This window comes from Lissotriton vulgaris, chromosome 1_1, assembly GCF_964263255.1.
Source record: "Lissotriton vulgaris chromosome 1_1, aLisVul1.2, whole genome shotgun sequence".
NCBI lineage: Eukaryota > Metazoa > Chordata > Amphibia > Caudata > Salamandridae > Lissotriton > Lissotriton vulgaris.
In genome coordinates this window covers 1,489,348,971-1,489,376,669 of record NC_141685.1, presented here as the reverse complement: position 1 = coordinate 1,489,376,669, position 27,699 = coordinate 1,489,348,971, and the positions used below count along the sequence as shown (strand labels likewise).

At 43.2% G+C, this 27,699-nt stretch overlaps 1 protein-coding gene across 3 annotated transcripts in view; it reads right to left on the bottom strand.

Annotated features, from left to right (window-relative positions):
• The window catches only part of PTPN12 (protein tyrosine phosphatase non-receptor type 12), a 592,849-nt gene that overhangs the window by 188,257 nt on the left and 376,893 nt on the right, over window positions 1-27,699 (bottom strand). For all 3 annotated transcript variants that reach the window (XM_086967364.1, XM_086967365.1, XM_086967366.1), the window contains one exon: window positions 22,518-22,603. In XM_086967364.1, coding sequence (XP_086823490.1) covers window positions 22,518-22,603 — 86 coding nt within the window. The remainder of the gene's footprint in view (window positions 1-22,517; window positions 22,604-27,699) is intronic.

Sequence of the window (27,699 nt, the reverse complement as noted above, 5' to 3'; positions counted from 1 at the left end):
GCTTCATCGACGACATTTTTTTCATTTGGCAAGGAGAAATAGATACCCTGGATGAATTCCTAGAGTGGTTGAATCTGGGAGATAGGAACCTCAGGTTTTCAGCTATTTATGATAGAAACTCAGTAAATTTCCTTGATATCACCATAAAAAACAGAGAGGGAAACTTAGAAGTGGAGTTGTACACAAAACCCACTGACAAAAATACATTATTACATTATAGTAGCTACCATCCACGATCCCAACGGGACAATGTACCATTCGGACAGTTCCTCCGACTTAGGAGGAACTGTTCTAATATGGAAGACTATCTGAAACATGCAGAAAAACTGAGTGAGAAATTAAAAGATAGAGGGTATCCAAAAAAACTTATAAAGAATTCATGCAAAAGAGCACGATTTTACAATCGGGAAAGCATGATACATTCTGAATCGAATCCTAAGAAACAACTGGGGGTTGACTCTAGACTGGTATTTGTCAGTCAATTCTCCAATATCAGCAACAAATTGAAAAATGTCATCCATTCAAGTTGGGATATTTTAAATGATGGAAAACAGGAAAAAATTCCGAAACATCTCTTTGCATTCAGACGCAATGAAAATATTCGTCAGAATTTAGTGCACACATACAGAGAGGGAAATCAGACCAATCAGCTGACAATGAATGGTACCAAAGAAGTGGGTAACCATAGATGTAGTAACTGTTCAGTATGTGAGAACTGCATTGTCACTAAATCTTAAACCTATAATGATTATACCTTGACCTCCAAAACTTTGAATAATTGCAGAAGCTGTAATTTAGTTTACATAATACTGTGCCCTTGTAAATTGGCGTATGTAGGAGAGACGGGAAGAGAAATCAGATTACGCCTATTGGAACATAGATCAGCGCTGAAAACAGGCAAAGAAAATGCCCCTATGGTTGAACATTTTGTTAAACTCAAACATAAACATACTGAATTTTCGTGGTTTATAATAGAGAAAATCACAACATCCAAAAGAGGAGGCAATGTAGACATAAAGAGGAAGAATAGAGAACAATGGTATATCTCTACCTTAGACACTGTGAATCGAGGTTTGAACACCAAGGAAGATTGGATGAAAATCGTAGCATAGAGCTGTAATAAATAGGAGGGTAAAACGCATATGGATGTATGGAACAGAAAAAATTCCCTCTTTCATAATAGAGTAGGCTTGGTCTTAAATCCCCTGCAATTACTCTAAATTATTGGTATAATGTAGATGACAACGTAAATAACTGGTGTCTCGCCTGAAAACACGAGAAATCGAGAAATACCTGTGAGATATCTTTATTTTTAGATCCAGAACATTAATAAGGCTGCTACCATAAGAGTCTAACTTATGTGCGATTAAACACCCTTTTGTATATACCATCACCTGTGAATTTACATTCTCTTCTTTAAATATAAAAAGATAAGATTGTCATTTAAAATAAAATAGTAGTAGTTCCATTTGTGTCCTTAGAACCATGAGAAATAGAGAGGTCCCCGTTAGGGTGTGAGAATAATAAGTGAATAGTGAACAATAAAGTTATTCTCAGGCAAGGAATAATAATAAAAAAAGACGTCAACCCTCTAATTCGAAAAAAGCGGTTTACTTTTACGAGGAATCGCGCACAAAAAACACGTGGACGAGGTAACCACTCAGCGGTGGCCGGGACCACGTGTCAGAACTACGTGATTAAAAAGCGACGAGATGCGCTACACAAGTTCTTTCCTGATAACGAAGTGGTGATCTTCTAGACGCCGCAGCAGCAACCCGGGAATACGTACCGGCGAATTTAAATAGGTAAGATGTGAATATGAAACGCCAAATGTGAGTTTAAATGCGCGATTAAATATTTATGACCAAAAAGTATCACCTTGTGCGTTAATATCAAGGGGGATATAGCGGATTTACGGATAGCTTTAACAAACGTGATAAGAGCAGCAATAATGAACTCTTCAGAACCTTCCGCTCAGATTTAAAAACAAACACATGTTTTTTCATACAGCCACGAGCTCTTACTACCCGGGTGCGCCAAAGAAACCAGCTAAAAGAGATCATTGATTTATAAACAGGTAAGCATCCGGAATAATATAGAATTCTAGTTGCGTACTTTGAAAAGGGAAGATATTTCTAAAAATATATATGTATACTTTATAGAACCATCGTCAGAACGTATATCCGTCTGAACGTAGAATAAAGAACATAGGAAACCTCGGAGGTAAACATTGGTTATCTCGAGTGTTAGTAATAGTGCCAATGTAATATAAGAGATTAATAAGAGCACTTTATGCCAACAGGTTACTTTATGATAATAGGAACCTGAAGAGAAAACCGAAAAGATACCAGTGAAAACCTAAATCGGTTCCTTCCCTTTTATACTGAGGTAACTATGTAAGGACCTTTATATAGGTTGTATTCATCTATAATAAAACCATATTTCATTAATATAGCGTTCTCCTTTATAAAAGATAGGAACGTGGGAAACCGTAAAAGTGATAACGATCCCAGAACAAAGAACAAATAATATACAAGACTCACCAAGATGCTGTTGCATCGGTCAGTAACGAAACGATATGTATACATGTTGTATGAATGTTTTGGCAGAACACTTGAATGGCTGGGTTTTCACTAACTAGACAGAAAATTAACTGAACAATGGGTAATAAAATGTAGTGATGTATATGAAAACATTGATTAGACATTGTATGAATAACAGGAGGTAACCAAGTGAAAAGATACAAGTTTTTCTAGAAATGCGTTAGAAATTAAAATAGGTGTGTAAAAACGATTCATAGATTGCCATAAACTATGTGAATGGACCTGTAAAAGTTTTGGGAAAGGATTACATATGAAAAAAATGTTTGATGGTTTTCTTAAACGGTGGAAATTTATAAGGAGGAACTGTATAACTGTGCTTATGGGTTGCCCTGGTATTAAGGAAGAGAGGAAACTCCGTCGCAAGTATACGATATAGTTGAAACATTTATAGGCGAGATTCCATTGTAATGACAAGCTCAGAAATGTAATGGTAGCACTTGTAAACGATGAGTCAGTATTAATATTTCACTTTATTTTATTGTTAGTAGGCATATACTAGGAACTAAAGCTATGTTTTATACATGTATTAGGTGATACACAGTGTATTGGAGAAAACAAATAGAGACTGTCCTGAAGAAGGGGACCACTATCAACTAAGGTTCCCGAAACGCGTCGACGCATTTAAAAAGAGTCCCATTCGGAGTTGCCAACAAACTTTTTTGGTTATAAGGAAAAACTACTCCTCCCATTGTTGTCAAACTAGGGCCCGAAGTGACTAGATTAAGACAGATACTAGTGTCTTTCCCCATCTTTTCTCCATTTCCACATTAGGTGGTTTTAACTTGTCTTACTATATGTTTTTAATTACAAATGCATAAGAATTCATATGTTTTTTATTGTAATAAATTGTATATTTTTACATACACATTGTTTTTTCCTTCTGGTAAGTGTCTCCCAAGCCAACAGACTGAAAGTGGAGTGAATGTTGTGGATTGAGTATGATAGAACTCTGAATCCGGTTTGGATCTGAGAAAACTGGATCTCCCATAGGGAAAACTCTTTGTTTACTTGATATTGCATTTATATACAGCATTTTTTTCATGCTTCAGAACGTGTGTAAGTTTGGCTTTATTAGCCTATGTATATATGTTAGGCTGCATTTTATGGTTATTATACATGTATATGTGTATAATTAGTTTCGTACTATGTACTTTTTGGTATATTTACACATATATGTATTTTGTTTATGTGTTCCGGGTTCCCGATCATGGGCGGAGATAATTCAGTGCTTATGACTATTAATGAGTATCCCCTGGAAGAGAAAGCATTACCGAAATAACTTGTTCTTCTGATGGATACTTGTAACTGCAGATTACTCATCTTTTGAACAGATGCCAAAGCAGTATCTCGCAAAAGTGGAGAGTCACAAAAGTGAATTCATACCAGGAAAAGTGGCCCTCTCTATACTCTTGGCTGTTGAAATAGTAAGGATTGGTGAAGGTGTGCATGCATGGTCATCAATGTAGCAGCCTGGCAGATGCTCCACACCAGAACACTCCTAGCTAACTCCCTAGTGGCAGCGTTGGCTGGCTCAGTCATAATGAGCACCAAGGCCATCAAGGAAGTTCCTTTGTGGTCATGGCATGTTTGTTTGATGATCCAAGGTTCACTTCTGAACCACTTCTCCCTTCTTAGCACCGGCATAGCTGATAAAAAGTTGGCTGTCCACCAGTTGATCTTTAGTGCACTCAAAGTAAAAGTAATGTGGTCTTTTTTGGCTGAACCAGTGAAACCTCCCCCCCTCAGAAGATGTAGCGGAGCAAAAACAGCATAGTGATGTAGCCATACAAGGAAAGGTAACATCACCTTTGGCAGAAAGGAAGTGCAAGTTTCCAACACCAAATTCAGAGGGAAGGAGGTGCTATATAGAGGTTGCACTGACAGCGCCTACAGCTCTCTAACCTAGAGCACACATTTAAGTGCAAAGAAGATCCTCATCATCATCATCTTAAAAGGTCAGCAATCTCAGTGAGCAACTGTGCATAGGCTCAAAGGGCATGCACACTAAGAACATAAGGACAAGGTTTAGGTCCTATTGAGGCATAATAAAGAGCACATATGTGAGCCATTTAAAAAGCTGCATCACAACCAGTGTTGTGCATAACGAACAATGGCCATACAAACGTAGAAAGGTTAAAAGGGATATTTTTTTGCAGAGTTTTATATAGCGTGAACTAGACCCGAACCGAATAGGGTATCAGAGCGCTTTACATAGCACCAGTTACGTTACATGAGGACACGCATTCATTTTAGGCACAGAGAGATTAAGTGATTTGCCCAGAATCACTTGTGGTTTAGGCGTGGTTTCCGAGACTCAAACCCAGATCCCCTAGCGAAGCCAGTGACAAAACAGACAGCTTAGCTGTAACATATGCAAACAAGCCCGCCATAATACTGGCATCAGAGAGAGGCAGGGAGTCTTTCAAAGAGGAGTTCGCTCCTTGATAGTGTGAGCCAACTTCAGCTCCAGAACTCAAACAGAAGACACACTAGGATCTGGAGTAGGTGCAAGTAAAGTGTAAGTTGGAGTAAGTCGAGCAGAATAGGCCTTTGGAACAGAAACAGAGGCATAGACCAGCACTGGTTAGGAGCAAGGCAGAGGCCCAAGGGGATCAAGTCAGCACAGCTGCCACCAGTAGTAGTCCACTAGGTGCTTCTGAAGTTACTTAAGGCCTGAAGGTTTTCAAGTGGGAGCATGCATCACCTAGAAAAGTTGCAGCATGGCCGTTCCTGATAAGCTTAATCTGGTGACGGTTCAAAGACTAAATGGTATGCTAGGACTAGCCTCAGAGTAGACTGAGAAGTACCTGGGTGAAGAGGAGTGTGGGTTGGGTATTATGGGAGGAGTCCAGACTGGAGTTGAAAAAGCATTTGACAAGACAGCATGCGAGTACCTCAAAAAGACCAAGGAAGACGGGGGATTTGGTGATGCATTCATATTACTGGTGTAAGCAAGCTATTTAGTACTGTCACCAAGATTGCAGAGTAACAGACATGCATATTAGAAGAGGGCAAAACGGGGTGCCCGCTGCCCCCGCCTGCTATTTGCTGTATACTTAGAACCTTGGAGTCCAGAAGAGTCAGAAAGACAAGAGGAGTAGGATTGAGCCCAGTCAAACTCACAATTCTTACTGTTGAAGTACCAGTATTGGTACCCAACCTACCAACTCTATTCCTTCCTTGAGTGGCAGAGATTTGGTGAGGTTTTTGGCTATGGAACAAATCCAGAGATGTTTGTAGCGCTTAACCTAAACAATCCTAAACACAAAATCAATGACAACCCTGGAATAGAATACCCCTTTCAAGTGGGTGAAGACTTTCATCAAATGTTAGGTATATACATCTCGCCTCTAAGTAGGAAGTTGTTTTCATTGAATTCGAAATTCTGCAGTCCATTAAAAGTGAGCTGACACAACATCTACTTGTCATAGCTCAGGTGGACAGTGTCAATAAAGAGGACTACTCAACTGAGAACCCTAAGGGACCCTTTTTAACAAGCATTACCAACTATGTTATATGTAGGAGTAGCCAAACACATCTAAAGAAATGCATTGGCATGTGTTAGAATGATGCTTCCTTTCACAACTTCCTTGGAGCAGAGTAAAAGACACAGAAACCGCTAAAAAACACCATGAGGTACATGGAAGGAGTGCTGAACTACCCCTCTCACTCTTACACCTTTATTAGGAAACCCACATTCTGTGGCAGGCGCCTAGAGAGGCTTTCAAGAAATAGGAAGAAAGCAGATGCCAAGAAATCAGATATATTGCTTTAAGGACAGATGAAGACTTGACCAAATCAAAAAAGACTTTGGACAGAATGAAGAGCAAAGATTTAGTAACACCCAGATGAGAGACAAGAGTACAATAAGACCATACTTCACAGAGGATCCTTTGAAAGACAGGTAATCCATAAGAGGAACACCTTCCAGATAAAGGATTAAGGAGAATTGGGACTCTCCCTCTCAGACAAAGATTGTGAATACATTGTACTACACAGAGACTGGGAGAAAAAATACACACTGTGGAAATAGCAAGTGCCAAGATAAAATACTGCATAGGCGGCTATACACTCCTACAAAATGTAAGTCGCCTAGACACCTTGGGGCAGGGGAGAGAACACATTATGCTACAACCTTTCTTTCTGCCCTAAGATACAAGGATTCAGAAATGCAGTCCTAAATAACATACCTCTACCAAATTGGAAGCATGTACTGCCCTGACGCCCTAGCCAGTGCATTACTGAGGTGGACTCCAGAATAGATGGGGGGGCACCTAAAGGAGCCAATAATATGTTAATGGCACTCTTACTGTCTGTAAAGCAGACACTGCTAGATGACGGACTGACCTCCAAGAAAATAAGCTCTGGTGAATGTTAGAAATAGAAAAAATCTTGCATGGGAGGGAACAGGAAGGGAATTCACAGCTACATGGTCCCCTCTGTTGATTACTCATCACCCATTCTCAAACACTAGGTGTAGTATGATGATAACTTCTTTAATAAGCATCTACTCATGGGGGACAACAAATAAAAGAGGTGGTGGGTGAAAGTTAGTTTCAAGTTGAGGGAGTGTAGGGTAAAAGCTACACAGTAGAAGGGGCAGAGAAGGGGGACAATTACTTCAGAAATCTTCGTGAGTGTTCAGGTTGTGCATGTTAAAATTCAATACAAATTACAGAAACATGAAACAATCTGTAAGAGTCGACCTCCTTTACAGGTACAAAGTAAAATCTCAGAAATATTCCAATTCTGTCGAATTTGTTCAGTTGAGGGAAAGAAAGACCATAGTTGTAAACCCCAAAAGAATATTTCCTGAATGACATAAGCAGAGGGTTTGAAATTCAATCCTTTTGTGGATATTCTTGAAACTACCTTCTTAAAATGTCAATGACATGACACTGTGCATTAAAAACAAGCATTTGCAATGCAATAGGTCTCGCATTACTTAAAGTTTGAGCTATTGCTGTTAAAAACAGTAATGCAACGCCAACAGCTCAAACTTTCAGTAATGCGATACCTATTGCATTGCAAATGCTTGTTTCAATCCTCTTGCCTGTCAATCTGCAAAAAATGTCTAGAAACAAAGCGGCAGGCCCGGATAGGCTGCCAACCGAAGTTTATAAGGACAACGTAGAGGAGGTAGTAGGCCCACTTGTTTCATTATTTAATAAAATTCTTATAGATTTGGAATGTATTCCGGATACTTGGGCTGAGGCAACAATAACATTACTGGCTAAACCTAACAAGGATCCAAAAAGGATAGCTTCATATAGGCCTATTTCCCTCCTTAATTCAGATTCCAAAATATATTCCGGCATCCTTTCGACTAGACTCGCAAAAGTAATTAAATCCATCATACATTCAGATCAGAGAGGTTTTATACCTGGACGCCAATTAAATGAACTAACTTACCAGGTTATAGGGGCCATAGACTTTGCAACTAAAAACGGGCTTCCACTGGCTATCGTTGCGATCGATGCTGCAAAAGCCTTTGATCAAGTAAATTGGAGGTTTTTGTGGAAAACTATGGAAAAATTTGGATTTCCGGACACATTTATTAAGGGGATTGAGACTCTATACAGACGACCTAGAGCTAAAGTTTTAGTTAACGGGAGCTTAACAGATTGGCTATATATTTCCAGAGGAACAAGACAGGGCTGTCCCCCGTAGCCTCTTCTCTTTGATATCTATATAGAGCCTTTGTTTGCTCTATAAGATCTGATTTCAATATTTTACCATTTGTGTTGGGAAATCTGGAACTTAAGACGGCACTTTACGCTGACGATCTTTTACTTTATACATCAAACCCTGATGAGGCTATTCCACGTTTAATAGAATTGACCAAAGATTTTGGTACAGTGTCAGGGTACGGAATAAATCAAGATAAAACAGACATCATGTGTTAGAATTGCCCGTCCCCCATATTAGAGGCGAAAACAAAAATAAGATATTTGGGGATTCAAATTACTCAAACCCTGGATGAAGTAGTGAAGGCCAGTTGGAATGTTGTATTAAAGGAAGTTAAGAAACTCTTGACTAGATGGAACGCTCTGCCTTTTAATATCTATGGCAGAGTGAATCTGGTAAAGATGATTATTTTACCAAAGTTAACTTTCTTATTTAATTCAATTCCTCTGGGCTTCGATAAAAAAGACATAGCTAATCTCCAAGGTAGGATAGGCTCATTTATATGGGCTACCAAATCCCCTAGAATAGCAAGGAGAAAATTGAGAAGGGGTTTGAAACTAGGAGGCTTGGCTTTACCAGATTTACTTTTTTATTGTTATGCTTTTCAGTTTAAAAATTTTAGGCTTCTGGCAAATAAATTGGACTCGTCATCCCATGGTAAACTTTTTCAAGCCATGCTCACAGACTTGCCACAAGGCTTAGATTTTTTTTTGTTTAAATTTGGAGACCAGAAATCTTTTAAAAAGGTTTGTCTTAAGGTTCTGAAAACTGCGCTCGCCGTATGGCAGGCGATACCAAGAATTTTTGATATTCCCTACTATCATAATTTGGCCCCCATTTGGGATTCTCCAGGTACCCCGGAATGCTTAATGGATCGTTTAGCTATTCCATTGAAAGTTGCAGGTTTTTCGCAGTGGGGTGACCTGTGTAATCATGGAGAACTATTGAGCTGGGAATCTCTTCTTAACCTTACAAGAGGTACTATTTCAAGGTTTAAGTTTTACCAGCTATCTTCATGGTGGGAAGAGCAATGCGGGGAAATAGAAAATAGATTGTAATGTTGGAGCATGTTAACAGGGGAGGGGGCTGGAAGGGTGAGATATCACACTGGTACACTATGATGTCACACGAGAAAGATAATCTGGGAGCAGAAACAATTAAACTCTGGGGAGACTTAATAACCGAGGACCCTGGGGAAATGGTAAAATTATGGACAGATTCTTTTGTCCTTTCACAGAATTGTATAAAGCCCTCTAACCTAAGGAGGAACCATCTTTATACAGCATATAGGGCTTATTGGACTCCATCTAAGCTCTCAAAGATATCTGCAGATGAGTATTTATGTCCCAGATGCAAGAAAGTAGCAGCTGATGATAGACATGTTTGCGGAGTGTCCCATATTGGAAACATATTGGGAGAAGGTTGTCAGTTTTTTAGAGCAGGTAACATTATCACCCGTTGAATGCAACACCAGATTAATACTTTTCGGCCTCCCCCAAGACTATGATATTAGAGATATTACACAATTGATTTTTTATGTTTTAGTCATTGCTAGTAGAGAAATATGCAGGGAGTGGAAGTCCGCCAGTCCTCCGAGATTTGCGGACTGCCTTAGAAATATTATGGTGGTGAGTGGTTTGGATCTGCTATGTGGAGGAGAGAAGGCAATAATGGTATGGTCTCCACTGATGGCATGGTCTGAGAACTAATTTGGAACCGAGTCCGATGATTATGCCAGAGGTCCTTTTGGTCCTATCCTCCCGCAGGGCAAGAATCACCGCAAATGGGAGTGGGAAGGGAAATGACCTACCTCTGGGTGATCTCCGTTGGTTGCTTGCAGACTCTAGGGCGGGACCAATTAAGTCTGGAGTGGTGGCCCGGAGAAAGCCTTTCTAGAGTTATATTTCTGGTGGCAATATATGAAGACTCAAAAAAGAAAAAAAAAATCTGCACAGCTATTGGCCTGGCAGTCCTGATTGACAGCATTTCGAATCACTCAAAAACACCGTTTATACCCACATTTAAAAAAACAGACAGGAAAATAAATGGTTTCTGTATGTATCTGTAAAAATCAGTAAAAAAAAAAAAAAAAAAAAAAAAAGGAAAACAGGGAGCCTTACTCATAATATAGCACCAAGGGGCCCTTATTTATGGCAAACTGCATTCCCAGGGATAATACTGTCGGGTTTCTAGTCACTTTAAGCTGTTGGGAGAACTTCGGCAGAAGTGCCAGGAATACAGTCTTTGCTTCCAGGTTGTAAATGTTGAGCAGTTCAGGGTGAATGATATACATACAAAGTCCGGTGTCCTTTGTTCATAGCACTTTATATTGCTCCAGCTTCTTCGAAATATCTGCTGCTCAACACGACTCTGGTGAACAGGGTGTGCTGAACTGTAAGTCGCTAACCTCTCACTACATTCTAACACATTCTAGTGATGTCTAATAAGGGCTGAAATAAATTCGATACACAAAGTTCAAAGTTCATGAGTAATCCCAAAACTAACTACTGCGGTCATTCTCAAATCTGCATGGATTGTCAGAGAATTTAATTAAAAGCACCACATCATGCACATACCAAATTAGGCAACAGGGCCCTAAATTGTTCTTAACCCCTCACACCACAGAGCGCACTTGAAAGTGAAGTGCACATACAAACAAGTAATTATTACCCCGTACCAAGATGTTCTAAAGGTTAGCGAGTAGTTGAGAGTGCAGCTGGTGGTAGGTTCCAATGGTAAACGGTCGACAAGTTTGTCTATTCCCTTTATTCCACAGTTCTAGAAAGTGTATGGTCAGTAAAGCTACAAACTGTTTTAGGCAAATCACGGCTCATATCATGCGGACGCTGTCTGTAAGGTTAACACAAAGACATTAATATAAAAATAGCCAGGTATGATTTAATATGGGGGTTTCGTGCCAGGCAACAGGTATGTAGTGTTTGTGGTATTGTGTGGACACGCAGTCCCAAGAGGTTTGTGTCTGGACTGGCTGCCTGCCCCCTCAAAGGTGTAATAATAATGCTTGTTTCACGATATTCGCAATTATTAGATCTATACAGTGGTGTGAAGATGGAGGTCAAGCAAAGGGCGTAAGGTTACTGACTACTAATTATGTCAAATTGGCACCATTATTATTTACATTCGAAGTGGTGTTTGCAGAAGTTAACATTACAATATCGGATTTCAAATTAATTGGCTACTGATGCACAGGAAAAAGGCCACCTGCCCCAGTTCTGCTACCAAGTTGAAGTTCAGTTGCCAAGGCCTTAGAGCCGTCCATCCATCACATCATATTAGGGGCATGTCAGTACTTGATGCGCCTTCTATGTGCTGCAACAGTCCAGATGCATTACAGGAACTGTAATAAGATAGTCAAGTCACTTCACACGAGCTGCACTGAATACCTTGTACGCGCTGCGACATACCAGTCACATTAAACAAGCCAGCCAACACTACATATAAGGCGCCTGTTGTCTTCAGTGAGCATTAGAGGACAGGCGCTTTTTTTTAGGTCCATAGGGAAGTCACCTGAACAGGCTGCTTTTCTGGTGGATGACATTTCAAGGTTGTCTCATTTATTAACCTTAGAAGAATGAACGATTGAGTGAGCACCTGGAAGGATTCACTCTTCCGTGTCGTAAGTTAGCTGCAGGCAGTGGGCACGTATTTCAATGCGCTGTTTTTCCACAAGTGGAACTTGTGACTAGTGGTTTGTAGAAGTATCTGAGCAGCATGTACCCTGACCCACTGAGCTGTTGTAACAGAATACAAACCTGTGACCTGCAGGTTACTTGTCAAGCTCTGCATGAGGCGCATTAACCCTCCGAACTATGTTAGGACAATTTAGCTTGTGGCCAGCAGATTACACGCAATTCTCTGCAACAAATGCTAAATACCCTAATTTATTTTAATATGTGATCGATAAAGTGAGCTCGAACAGCTTGATGTGTAGTTTCCTCTAGTCCATCTGTTTGTGGGCGGAGTGCGATAGAATAAGGTTTATTTCCTGGCAGGCTGTAGGCGTATCTATCGCTGATATGTCCCACAGAGTCCCCTGGGTTCCTGTTGTTGCAACCTTCCTCAGCCTCCTGGGCCTTCTGAGACACCTGTGCCCAGTACCCAGTCTAGAAGGCCGGTTATAACGCTCAACCCGCTGCCTTGTCCTGACTGGCCTCGGTTGGCCACTGAGGCTGTGCAGCAAATGCCTGCTGCTTACATGGAAATTTGTGAACGCCATGTTAGATGCGTCAGCCAGCTAGATGGCTCAGTGAGTTGATTGCTGTAACCTACATGTCACGGATTCGAATGCAGCAAGGCCATCTCAGCCGTATAGCCTTACGATGCCATTAAATGGAGTACCTTAAAAATTGGCAATAGGAAGATCTGTTCTTCACAGTACCGAGAAACAAAAAGATAAGAGGCGCTAAATAAAAAGGAGATTATTATTTTTATCCTCACAGACAACGCTTTTCTAAACCTCCCTTCACTTCCTAAACCTATAAAACATTCTAAAAGTTGCGGGGGAATGGTGGGAATTCTCTGCATGGGAGTGCATTTGACATTCAGTAGCTCGCACATAAATTATTTAAGCAGGACACCACTTCTGGGCTTAAAGGTAGAAAGAAGTCCATAACCCCGGCTGTCACTGGAATGAACAAGTTACTTACCTTCGGTAACGCTTTTTCTGGTAGATACAGTATCTGCCTGTGGATTCCTCACCTTGTGAATATCCCCTTGCGTCAGCAACATTCGGAAATTCTTTCGTAGCTTCGCGCCGACGTCAGAGACACGGCATCACGCGCGACTCAGCTGATGTCACCGACACCATATTAGGCCCACACCGGTGTGATGACATCAGTTCCGCCCTTTTTTCCGTGCCTTCGATGCCTTCACAGTAGATATATATAGTATGCACAGATATATATATATATATATACACACACACATTACATTACAATTACTCTGGTATAGAAGAGTGGACAACGGGGAGGCGGGTGGGTCAGTGAGGAATCCACAGGCAGATACTGTATCTACCAGAAAAAGCGTTTCCGAAGGTAAGTAACTTGTTCTGATCGATACATCTGCCAGTGGATTCCTCACCTTGTAAATAGATTCCCACAGCAGTCCTCACTCCCAGAGGAGGGTGTCCACTCCGCTATACCAAGAAATCTTGGAGGACAGAGCACGCAAAGCGGCCGTCCCCCCCCTCACTTCGGAATCCAATAAGTAAAGCTTTGCGAAAGTGTGGAGGGAGGCCCAAGTCGCGGCTCTGCAAATGTCCTCTACAGGCACACCTCTAGCCAAAGCAGATGTTGCAGATTTGGCTCTAGTGGAATGAGCCTTTATACCCTCTGGAGGTTCCTTACCCGCCAGGGAGTAGCAGATCTTGATGCATAAAATTATCCATCTTGATAGCGTGCGCTTGTGCACAGCTTTCCCCTTCCTGGAGCCAGTAAATCCAACAAACAGCTGATCATCCGACCTAAACTCTCTCGTCCTCTCCAGGTAAAAGCTCACCGCCCTCTTAGGGTCCAGGCGGCGAAGTCTCTCCTCCTCCTTGGAAGGGTGAGGGGGAGGATAAAAGGTAGGGAGGGTAACGGACTGCCCCAGGTGGAAAGGAGTTACCAACTTCGGCAGAAAAGCAGCCCTGGTCCTGAGAACCATTCGATAAGCATGAATGGATAAAAACGGGGGCTTTGAACGAAGAGCTTGAAGCTCACTTACCCTCCTTGCCAAGGTAATTGCTATCAGGAAAACAGTCTTGACAGACAAAAGCCTCAAGGGACACTTGTGTAACGGCACGAAAGGCGAACCCATCAGGAAAGTAAGTACAAGGTTCAAGTCCCACTGAGGCACAATAAAAGGAGTTGGAGGAAATGTATTGGTAAGGCCCTTGATGAACCGTAAAACGATAGGTGACTTAAACAAAGAAGGCTGGTCCGGCAAACAAAGGAAAGCTGATAAGGCCGACAAATAACCCTTAATAGTTCCCACCGCAAAACCCTGCTGGCCCAAGGAAAGAGCAAATTGGAGAATATTGGACAAACGAGCCCTTAAAGGGTCAATAGACTTCTCCCCACACCAAGCAACGAACTTAGACCATCTACAGGAATAGATGGACTTAGTGGAGTCACGCCTGGCTGACAAAATGACATCCACCACATCGTGTGGGAGAGAAAAGGAACTCAGGTTGCCCCGTTCAATCTCCAGGCATGAAGGTGTAAGGTCTGGAGGTGGGGGTGTACAACCTGCCCCTCCATCTGGGAGAGGAGATCTGCCCTGTGAGGGAGACGGGGCGGCGAGCACGAGGAGAGGTGGAGAAGATGTGTACCACACCATTCTTGGCCAATCCGGGGCTATCACTATAACTTGGGCCCGGTCTTGGCGAACCTTCCTCAGAACCCGAGGAATCAAGGGTATGGGAGGAAAGGCATAAAGGAGTTGTGAGTCCCAACTCAAATGAAACACGTTCCCCAAGGCTCCCTGCAACGGAAACTGGAGGCTGCAGAATGACAGGCAGTGAGCATTCTCGTGAGTGGCGAACAGATCCACCAGAGGAGTTCCCCAAGTCCGAAAGACCTGGCGAACTACCTGTGGATGGAGCCTCCACTCGTGGTCGGCGGAGAACTGCCGACAGAGTGTCTGCACGAACTTTCAGAACTCCGGCCAGATGATTTGCCATCAGACTAATCTGATGGTCCTAAACCCAGGATCAGAGACGCAGAACCTCTCTGCAGAGACACTGCGACCCCACTCCTACCTGTTTGTTGACATAACACATCGCGGTCGTGTTGTCTGTCAGGACTTGAACTGACTGACCGCGAAGGCCTTGAGTCCCAAACTAATCGCCCGCAACTCTAGAAGGTTGATGTGAAGCAACCTTTCCTCTTGAGACCAAAGACCTTTTATCTCCAGATCCCCCAGATGAGCACCCCATCCTAGAGTGGATGCATCCGTTATCACTGTGGCCACAGATGGAGGTAGATGAGAAGGCTTTCCTTGTGACAGATTGCCTTCAACACTCCAAGTCCGATCCGCTGCAGTTTCTCTGGAGATCCTCACTGACTCCCTGAGATCTAAGTTGTGTTGATACCACTGCCTGCGGAGGCACCACTGGAGTGCCCTCATGTGCCAGCGTGCATGGTTGACCAGCAGAATGCAAGAAGCCATCAGACCGAGCAAGCGAAGGACCTTCAGGTCTGGAACGACCGCTCCATTGAAAAACAAAGGAATCATTTCCTGTATGTCGCGAATCCTTTGAGGAGGAGGGAATGCACGACATACAGTAGTGTTCAGTACCGTACCTATGAACAGGTTGCGCTGTGAGGGCACCAGGTGAGATTTGGGTACATTTATCGAAAAACCCAACCTGTGAAACAACTGAGTTGTCTCCTGCAGGTGATGGAGCACCTTCTCCGGCGACTCTGCCTTGATCAGCCAGTCGTCCAGATACGGGAATACAGGTATCCCCGACCTCCTGAGATGTGCTGCCACCACTGCCATCACCTTGGTGAAGACTCGAGGCGCAGTAGTAAGACCAAACGGAAGGACCGCAAACTGGTAGTGTTGCGACCCAACCGTGAAACGGAGATACTTTCTGTGCGACTTCAAGATTGGAATATGAAAATGCGCATCTTGCAAATCGATTGACACCATCCAGTCTTCTTCCATCAGCGCCTGTAGAACCTGAGCAAGGGTGAGCATCTTGAACTTCTCCTGCTTCAGATACAAGCTCAAGATCCTGAGATCCAGGATTGACCGAAGCCTGCCATCCTTCTTGGCGATCAGAACATACCGGGAGTAGCATCCCTGACCCCTTTCCTGCTCCGGAACCACCTCTATCGCACCTTTTCTGAACAGCGCCAGGACTTCTTCCTGCAGGAGAAGCAGGTGGTCCTCCGAACAATAACCCTGGCAAGGAAGGTAATTTGGGGGAAACTCCTGAAAGGGAAGAGCATACCCATTCTCCCCGAGATTGAGAACCCAAGATCCGATCTGATCAATTCCCAATCTCGTAGGAAATGGGTAAGCCGGCCCCCACTGGGCCCGCATGATCCGGAATGGCGGATCTGGGGCTGCTTTGCTGAGTTGGCAGGGGGTTGGGAAGGGGAAGAGGAAGAAGAGGAGGAGGAGGCGACTTGACGACCTCTGGGACGAGCTCTCGGTCTGCCCCTGTACGCCTTGTACAGTGTGTTTTGCTGCTGCGGCTGAGTTGACTTGTAGGAACGAAAAGAAGATCTGCCAAACCCTCTAAAGCGTTTCCCAAAGGAGCCCCTGGTCTGAAGGCCCAACGACTTAGCCTTCGCCGTGCTGTCTTTAAAACGTTCTAAAGCAGCATCTGCCTTTTTGCCAAACAAACCAGATCCGTCGAATGGTAGATCCATTAATGCAGACAGGACATCTGTTGAAAACTCAGACGATTTAAGCCATGCAGCTCTCCTCGTAGCCACCGAAAAGCCCATGAACTTCGCCACAGAATCTGCTGTGTCCAAACCACTCTAGATCACCTGCCTTGCTGCAGCCTGAGTGTACGAGATAACCGCCTGAGTGTCCGAGATTACCTCCTGGAGTCTTTTCAATCATCCTCCGGTATCTTTGGCACCAACTGTTTTACAATATCCATCAGGGCGTGGATATAACGCCCCATTAGGCAGGTCGCGTTTGTGGACTTCAACGCCATGCTGGCAGAGGAGAAAACCTTTTTAGCAGCCTGATCCTGTTTCCTCGACTCGTTTTCTGCAGGAACCTGGGGAAAAGCTCCCATTGATCTCTTGGAACAGGCCACCTGCACCACCAAACTCTCAGGCAGAGGGTGAGTGGACAAAAATTTCGGGTCATCAGGAGCAACTCTATCTCCTGGCAACAGCCCTAGATACTGTAGGAGCGGACAAAGGTTTCTTCCAAACTTCTAAAATTGGCTCTGCCAGGGCATCATTGAATGGCAGTATTGGTTCAATCACTGAAGATGGTGAGTGAGAAGGTTCGACTTAAATTTAGCAGTAAGCAGAGTAATGTTCAATAAGCTTGCCGCCTTCCTTATCACGACATGGTAAGGAGCCACATCTTTAGAGGGTGCATCCGACACAGAGGCTAAATCCCACTCATGGGGACAGTTCAAGGCCACTAGCCACCGTCAGGTCATCAAATGAGTCCTCAGACTCCTGCAGCTCACACTCCTCCAAATTTTCCTCACGAAACCTCTCTTCCTCCTTAAGCCTCTGGGCTTCACGCCTCGACCTGTGCTTCACATACGATGCCGACGGATCCACCGGAGCCGGTGCCGGCACTGATACCGACGTCGGACGAGGTAGTTTCATACGAGGTCGATCAGGGTTCGGCATCGGAGTTGATGGATTCGGCGTCGATGGATTCCGCGTCTACAACTTCGGCGTAGATGGCTTCGGAGTCTAAGGCCTCGCCGGTGTCGGAAAATGCCAATGCGGCGCTGGAGCCGGCATAAAGGGCATAAAGGGTGCAGGAGCATAGGTCTGGGGAACACCCAGACTAAACGCCATCGGACCCGTGGGACCAGCAGGAGCCCCAGTGGGGTAAATAGCCCTGGAGTATATCCCGAACACTGCATTCAGGAACTGCGTCTGATCATGACCTGGAGCCGGGAAGGCTGGGTACGAACCCCCGGGCTGCTCTTGAGGGCGCGGAGTCGATACGACGTCGACCTCCTCTTCAGGCCGGTTCACCGGAGTCGACGGACACTCTGGCAACGGAGCCTCTCCCTCACCAACCTCCTCCTCCTCCTCACCTTCATCCTCCCGACCTGAAGGATGGGACGGAACGGGAGAAGGATTAGTTATCTGCCTCGGTGAACCTGGCGAATTCGCATGCAACACTTCACACTCGGCGTCCTGCTCTTCCGAAGCCGAAGACACCACGACCTTCTCAACCAGCTTCACCTGTGACTTTGGCTTTGAACCAGAGTCCTTCCTCGAGTGATGCCGGGACTCATGGGTTCTCTTCTTATGTTTCTTTTTTGAAGATCTCGAAGCATGGGCCGAGGACGAGTCCGAGCGCGACTCGAACAAGACCTTGACCTCGAACGCCGAGAATGCGACCTCAAACTTTTCTTTTCTGCCTTTAAGTTTTGCCACGAGAAGCTTGGTTTCTATCTCCCAGAGGGCCTTAGGTGTCATCTTCTTACAAGACTGGCAGTCTTCGACGTCATGGTCGGAGCTTAGACACCATACGCAGCATTCATGTGGATCCGTAATGGACATGGTTTTGCCACATTCCCACAAGCATTAAACCCGGTCTTCTTTGAAGACATGTCGAGAGAGAAGACAATGAAGCAAAATTATAACAATGTAACAAGGTTACAGCAATAGCTACGGACGATCCCTAGAAAACTTAGCGTCGACGACGCGGAAAAAAGGGAACTGATGTCATCACGCCGGCGTGGGCCTAATATGGTGTCGGTGACGTCAGCGGAGTCGCGCGCGATGCCGTGCCTCTATGACGTCGCCCACGTCGGCGCAAAGCTACGAAAGAATTTCCGAATGTTGCTGACGCAAGGGGATATTCACAAGGCGAGGAATCCACTGGCAGATGTATCTATCAGAAAAATAAATATTAATTGACATGAAAACTGCCCATAGTGGAGCATAACACTGAGCAGCTCCGTGGTGCACAAAATTAAAAATGAAAAGCTACCAGAGCCTTGGATTGCACTATGAGCATTGTTTAAATTACTTCTGAATGATGTAATTTTGAAAATTACACATTAAGGAGCAGGTGTGTAAAATATGTAGAATAAGTCTTGCTTTAATGCCACATGCCCCCCTGTAATGAGCACACCGCACTGGTATTAATATATCACAAAGTAACTGCATGCGCCTTTTCGTGAGAGCACATTACTAATAACAATAACCACTGGACTAACCACTAACCTTGGGTTCCGGAGTAGCGCTCTACTTGCCGTAAAGAGCTTCAACGTCTTGTATGGGCTACTAAGCGCTTTATAATTCCAATTACATTGATGTGTAAAGGCCTTCTTTCCCTTTTTGATGGCTACACCCTTCAAGATGCCTTCGATGGACCTGGTAGGTGGTAGCCTTGTCAGTGGGTGTGCGCCATCTTCTAGAAAGACTGTTTAAGGGAGCTTGGCTTTTGGGTAATTCCGCAAAGCTCAGATTTTGTGGGGGACTCCTCTCCAACCTGTCCGCTATTATCACACTTGTTCCGACTAGTTCTATGACCTACCTATGCACCCCTCTGTACCTAATGTGGTAGCATATGAAAAGCTAGACTGTAAAAACATATTTTGCAGCCTCCTAATCGTAAACTCTCACAACCATACTTGTCATAGCTGAAAAACAAATTCTACCTAACCCCTAGTACAGTATCCAGCACTTGGCCCATGTGGGCTAGGACTAGAAATTGAATCAATCAACCCAGCCCTAATGTATGTGGGGTGGGCGGGAGGATTGGCGTCTTTTAGGATTCGTATATAGGGCGACATTTTCGAGGAGCTTTTTATGGGAGGTTGAGATGTTAGTAGGCTATATTTCCCAGTTTGTTTTAACAAAAAAAATTTTGCAGCCTCTGTTTTTATATCTACCTATCTAAGAGTTTGAAACATGCCTCCTTGTGGCACTGTGTGCAGCAAGGAAATTCGCAGACGGGCAAAAAACAATGTAATTGTCGTCTCCTCTGAGGAAAATGTACAACTTACTTTAGGGAAGAGTTTAAGAAGTTTCAGTGAGGGAAAGAGAAAGGAGGGGAAGAGACTAACCACAAAATAGTGAATACTATGAGCTAGCAGTTTGATTGTGATGATGCTTAGTACATACTGTGTAGAGTTTTGCAGATTCTAATTCATTGATTTTCGCTATTTCCGAATTATAACCTTTCCTACATCAGGCCCAAAGTGTCTCCGAGCTTCTGTGTTGGCAGTTTGTCTTCCTCGGTTGGGGTTCACTACTCGCCTCATCTCCTGATCTCTCTAGCACGTTATCTACTTGGTGTCGGACAGCAGGCCTAGGCCCTTAGACTCTCAGTAATCACTCATACAACCCCCCCCACCTCGTCTGTCTTTAAGCTCCGTTGGAACCAGAAGCCCTCTGTGGAAACCACCGTCCATTAAGCTCCAATGCAAGACACTTACTAAGTACTCTTGTTCATGCGAGTCAGAATTCAGATAAAACATTTAAACGAGTGGTGAGCCCGAGCAGCCCACCTCTTTCCTTCTTTCATTAAGTTGCTTCCCTGGGAAATGGACCAAAAAAAAAAACAATTTGGCGAGTGGTGCACGCGAGCGAGCCATGTGATTTCAATTATCACGCCAGTGTCTGGGCATGATAATTGAAACCACATGACGGCCGGTGCTCATAACAGACACCAATAGGCCATGGGCAGAGCAATGCGCCTGCCTTTGGCCAATTGTGTGCTGTCTTTTATAAAAAGAAGCACGCAAAGGCCAATAGTGTGGACCAAAAGGAAAAGCACATGCACCAGCGTGTGCGATTCCTAGGTCCATTTTCAAACCCCCCTCGAGAGGTCTCTCATTGCGCGAGCAGTGCTGAACACTGCAACGCAGGAGAAAGACCTAAAAATGTAATAAACAAGGAAGAAATCCCATTAGGAACCATAATCCATTGCAGAATGTAAATGCAGAATATCAAAGAAAAACTTCCTTACCTTTAGTAAATATATTTATATATACTGATTTTGGAGAAATGTTCTACAGGCAGATTCCTCACCTTATAAATACTCCTTCAGCTGGTCTCAAATACTTTCCTAGCAGTGACTTTCCAGAACCACCAGGTGGTGCCATGCAGTTCCTCCCCACATCTTCACATGTGGATGTGACGTCACCAGTGTTTATTAGGCACCAACTGTCACCATTGCATCACTCCCTGAATCTTTTACAATGCAACAAATAAAGCATGTAATTTGTTTGCATACTTTTAGATCTTACTAATCTCAACACTAAGTAATGAAGGAGGGGAAGGAGGAATCTGTGGAAAGATTGGGGCCACAGGAAATATTTCTGCCACATGTAAGCAACGTTGTAATCTAATGAATACACCTTCTCACAGATCCCTCACCTTATGAATGCGTTCCAAAGCAGTGCCTCTCAGGGAGATGGATTTGAATAGTGCTGGTTAAACAAGGCGGCCCAAGCAACACAACATGGACAAAGTATCAGTCACTGCATGCCTCAGACATGAGGTTGTACTGCTTAGCAAAAGCAGGCAGATGTCTGAAACTGTGGCACCTCTAACAACAGCCGAAGAAGCAGCCAGGGCCCTGGTGGAGTTGGCAGGAACCTCCCCTAGCCTAGAGGATCTTTTGTGGCCAGGACATCACAAAATCTGTATGCAGACGATGAACCAAAACGAAAAGGTTTGTTTGGTCACCACCTTGTCCTTCTTGAAGCCAGCTAAGTCCACAAGTGGATGGTCATTAACTCTTTCCTGCCGCATGTGGTCAATTTAGTTTTGACACAAAGTCTAGAGTCCTGCCTAAGCATCTGTTCCTACTTCTAAGTTGAATGGGGAGGAGGAAAGAAAATAAAGTGTGACAGACTGGCCCATATGAAGTGCTGACACCACCTTGGGTAAGAAGGATGTGCAAGTGCAAAGCAAAAACTTATCCATGTGGAAAATGTTAAGGGTTGATAAAGATAGCCTGAGGATGTTCGATACTATGAGCAAAAGAACTATGTTTACGGTTAGGGGTCAAATTGGACAGACACGGTCGAGAAGCCACTAAAGCAAATGCAAGATTCAAATCCAACTGAGGAACAAAGGAGTGATAAAAAACCACCACTATTGGCAATCCCAACAGAGGGCACTCAGGAAAACACAAATTAAGACAGAGCTGTGGATAGCAATTAACCATAGACTTCCAAATGGAACAACCCAATTGGAGATGCTATTTCAGAGCTGCAGGCGCTAGTTTGTGTCATTTCTGTCTTTCTTCCATACCCTTCTTATATGTTCTGCTTTAAAAAAAGGGCCTGGGCTGAAATGCTCGTAAACACAGGGAGGAAACCAGGCCAGGGCCTGAAGAGGAAACATTTACCATGTCGGGTGTCTCTTGGCAAAAAAAAAAAACATTTAAACCAAACGCTTCTACTCTGCAACTGACTGCCAGTTGGGAGGAGGGTTAGACAAAACAGAGCTACATGCTAATATAACAATATTAAGAACCTGATTCATTTACAATATAACTTTAACAAATACACAAATTAGTTATTCATATTATCACCTGCGGATCCGTGGAGGCTTTGGTGGGGGTGAATCCGTATTCTCAGCTTCCAAAGCATTACCAGTGTCCTCTGAGCAAATTTCATCCTTAAATGTCAAAAAGTTAGTTATTTTCATCACTTGGTATAAGGGGGATGAAACTATGATTGCACAAGATGCACAATATTCTCTTGCATTCTAAACACAAACCTACCATGAAATATAGTAAATATAATTTTACACACACCATTTGACTCGTCTCCATTTCACCTCTCTTCAGAGAGCTCAACTGATATTCACAAACATCCAGAACAGCATTCCCATAGCAAACACAGGTTCAACACTGAATTTAGGAAAACCTAACCAAGCGGTTCTATTTGGAAACAGTCAAGTACATAATGAAGGCATTTTACTAGGCCATTGTTTCAACATCACAGCTCCCTAAAACTGCAAAATAAAGTGGTCCTCATACAAATAAAGATAGCAGGTTCTCATCATAGTATGATACAATGCCATTATGAAAGGATTTAAACATGTGAACAACAGTAAAGTGTAAAGCTCACACCACCATTTTACTGGCAGGTGAATATAACATTGGAACTTTATCCGGGACACACTTGAGAATTAAGGCAATGTGTCATGTGTATTTTTAGGTAAGCAGAAAACACACTTAATAATGGAAATTAAAGCCTGGAGGCAAGTTACAAGAGCTATCAATAGTTGAGAAAGGAAACTATTTGCCACAGGTGAAGGGGAGGGCTCTGAGCTGCATAGTAAACCACACATGCATTTATACAAACTCTCTGATGGGGTATTTCAAATACAAAGCTTAGAAAACTGGATCAATTGTGAACAAGAAGACTCTCCAACAGCTTTCCAAAGCTGATTGATCATCAATAGCTCCTTGAGCGAGGGCTACATCCCTGACTGCCTTAAACTAGGACAAGTCACACCACTGCTGAAAAAACCTGGCCTTGACCTCATGGACATGAACAACTTCAGGCCGGTCTCGAACCTTCCGTTCCTAGCCAAAAGTCTTGAAAGATGTGTGCTTTCACAATTAAACCAACATCTAGAGAATTCTAATCTACTGGATCCTCTCCAGTCAGGGTTCAGGAAAGGCTGCAGTACTGAAACCGCAATCCTAAATTTCCTTGACGATTTGCACATGTCACTAGACGCCAACCATTGTAGCCTTCTCATTCTCCTTGACCTCTCGACTGCGTTAGACACAGTAGATCATACCCTCCTACTTAATGTCCTCCGAGAGAGAGCGGGCATCCAAAAGACAGTCCTAAAATGGTTCTCCTCCTTTCTTAACAACCGCACTCAAAGAATAAAGATCAACAGCTTTGAATCAGACACCCTCCCCCTCAGCAGAGGAGTCCCTCAAGGTTCAGTACTCTCCCCGCAACTCTAACATCTAAATGGAACCCCTCACCGCACTTCTAAGGAAATCCAACATCCCCTTCCACCTTTACGGGGATGACCACTTCGATCGCAGACATTCACAGATTAAATGCTACACTCATGGAGGTCCAACACTGGCTCTCAACCAACCACCTCAAACTGAATGAAGAGAAAACAGAAGTACTCCTAATCTCGAACAAAGATGAAAACCCACAAATAGTGGAATGGCTCAAAGTCTTAAATGCCCTCAATGTCTCTATAACGCCAACAGAATCTGCAAAATCCCTAGGAATCACTCTCGACCCCAAACTGGCCATGAATAAACATCTCTAAAACCGCCAAAAGCGCGTTCATGAATCTGAAACTTCTCTATAAAATTAATCCCTTCCTCCCCCCCAAAGATCTTAAAGAGGCCACGCAGGCACTTGTGCTCTCCAGAATAGACTATGGCATCGCTGTACTGACTGGAACAGCCAAGTTGCACCTCGGACCTCTCACCTCCACCCTCAAAGCAGCAGCAAAAATGGTCACAGGAACAAAGAAATATGACCACATCTCTCCGGCACTCAAAGAACTGAAATGGCTCCCGATTGACCAACGAGCCAACTTCTGCACAGCCTGCCTCACACATAAAGCCCTGCATACAGGCAAACCAGAATACCTGTACACCAAACTCAAAAGGGCGGGTCAATCCAGGAACCTCAGAAGCTCCAACACACTACTACTCATCCCTCTAAATCACAAACGCAATACCTTAAATAAATCCTTTGCGGGGAATGCTCCCAGGATCTGGAACGCCATCTCCCCATATCAGAATGACTCCCTCCTTCCCGAAACTCAAATCCCTACTCAAAGCCCTCTTCCTTGAACGCTCCGGTGCTTAACGAGAACCCCACGCCTGATGGTGAAGTCCGATATTTCTCTGAATCCAGAGCAGATTGATTCGCTCTTAAGCTCAGTCCCATATTGCGCTCAAGTTGCTGTTTTACAGACTATTTCCTACCTGTTCTTGATTCCTCTTTTTCTAGGTTTATTTTCCTTGCTGCCTATCTCCATTTGCTGCGAAGCGCTCCGATACCCCCGGGTCCAGCTAGCACTATACAAAACTTCAATAAATAAATAAAAAAATTACTGATTCACTTTACTCCCAGGATGACATTTTTTATAACAGTGGAAAAATAACTAATTCAAGATATTCTCTACCTTGGACCTTGAGTGATCCTCTTTCCTTTACTATGAGCATCAGTGTACCAAAATCTGAAAAAACAACATTAAACAATTTTCCATTAACTGAATATCGTGATCGGAAGTATCTGAAATTAGATTCAAAAATATATTTTGACCCGCTGAAGACCCTCTTCTGAGACCTTAGGCTTCTTGACAACAACTTAATTCAATGAATGGCTATCAAACAAAATGAAAGCAAACTTCCTTCTGCAAAAATAAAAACTCAAAGCAAACGGGGAAAGATTTATTTAGAGAGGATAATTTGATACAATCCCTAATTGCATATCTACACAGCTACCATCCAAAAAGAAAAAAACTTCTTCTCATCTCCTTTGCATTGTTCCCTGAAAATACGTTTTTCAAAATGATCTCAAAGTTAAAGAACCAAAACTTGCTCAAATAATAATGCTATCTAACAAACCAAAGGCCAAAGAACTATACACTGGTTGAGCCCGCTAACAGCCCACAATCTCAATAAGATTAGACCTCTGACCAACGATAAAAGAACCTTGAATGCCTTAATCTCATAGCAAAAGAATACTCTAACATTTCATAACAATAAATCTGGATCCTCAGAGGACTCAAGCCCAGACTGTTTTCAATAAGTTCTTCCTAGTAGGTCCACTGTAAAGGTTGTTCAGATGATAATCAGTACATTCCCTTCTCCTGAAGGCTTGCGAAATTAACTGAAACATTCATTCATAAACCTATTACAAAGAAGCTAATCCCGTCAGATCACTATTGAATTTAATCCGGTCATCAGCCAGCATAGTGCACCAGACTTCATCCGCCTTAAACAATAATGAGTTCATCTTCCTACAAACATATACCTTCAAACATATCCAACTAGGTTATGGCATTTACTAGGGGTCAAGCATGTATGTATGTATTAATTAAAGTGGTATATGACTATCATGAACCAAACCAAAAGCCAGAAGAATGTTTTACAGGGTCAAATGCAAAGTGTGATTAGAGGGGTAGCTGGAATCTGACAAAGAGTACTGTTAATGTGTCAGCATGACGTGTTCTTAAAATAGATGTGTTGTGAGCTCTTCCCTAAATTGATGTACTTTAGTCTCCTGGCTGAACGGATGAAATCCTTCAGTCTCACAAGCCTTAATACACAGATGAGAGACAGATCATCTTCAAAATCTAGAAGCAGAGTTTGATGATGGCACCTTGCCTGATGCCTGGAAAAGGCTTGAAGATGTTACACATCGAAATCTTGAATCTGACAAAACAGAAACCCCAAGATGTAGAAAATCTTTACTAATACACGATTCCAGCTTTGGCTACAGGATTATGACATGCACCACTAAAGTTCATCAAAAAGCGTAGGCCTCATCCAAGACGAATATTTAATACTGGAACCATAAACTGATGATGAATACCAACATGCCCTGAATTCCAAGGTAGTATTACATTTGACTAGTTTCCTTCACAGGGTTAAAGTCACAGCCGCTCTTGCACTCTTACACTTTGATTGCCAGAACAGACCTGACCTAAAAGCACCAAATTTCTTCCTAAGGAATTTAAAAAGGGTACAATCTTAGGCCACATAACACCAGCCATTGTGACTTAGCACTGCTTGCCAATGTTTCACCAGATCAAGGCATTGTAAGTAGAACACAAAGCACTGCACAACTGGAATAAAACGGATCAGGATTCCTTCATCAAATCTGTTCCTCCAACAAACATTTCAGACCCTACCCCAGAGTAAGCATCCATTTAAACGTACTACTACAACATGAAGTGCATCTTTTCGGAACCCCGACCTAGAGGTCATATTTTCCAAGCTAACAAAATTTGGAACGCACTCTGAATTTAGATACAACAAGAATAGAATCACCCAACCTTAAAATCATCTAATGTTTTTTAAAGCCATAAAAATCTTTAAAGGATCATCTGAAAGTTTCAAACTTTCACATGATCCTGAATCCACCTTAGACACCACATCAACCACATATCGGACACTGAGCCACCAATTGAAAGAACAGGTAAGAAAACCCACTATGCGATGACTCAGTCAGATACTTGAGATTAAAGCTGCATTAGGTATCCTTTATCACCTCTCACACATCATATAAATATATGCTTACATACCAGCAGCAACACATACAATAATAGAAGTAGATCAGACCACCTCATGCACCACACTCAACAATTCTCACATAAGACATACAACCACACATATGACTAACTAAACCTGTAGGTGTGCCTAGGGGATCTTAAATTAGAATCTGTAAATGAATACCAATACCTAGGTGTATGGTTCGATAAAAAATTAAATTGGCAAACACACCTTGAAGCCCAAAAAGCAAAGTTACAAACTTCAATTGCTGGTTTAAAAATGTTTAACCGGGTTTATGGGGATAAGTCTCATCGACCACTATTGAAAGCTTTTGATGCGATGATTCCACCACAAGTCCTCTACGGAGCAGAAATCCTTTGAGCGGTAAGGCAGTCTGGGACCTGGAGGAAGGAAAATGCTTGAAAAAGCCCTTATCCCTACCCCCATCGGCAATGGTGCAAGCCATAAGAACAGAGGTAGGGACAACTGCTTGGGG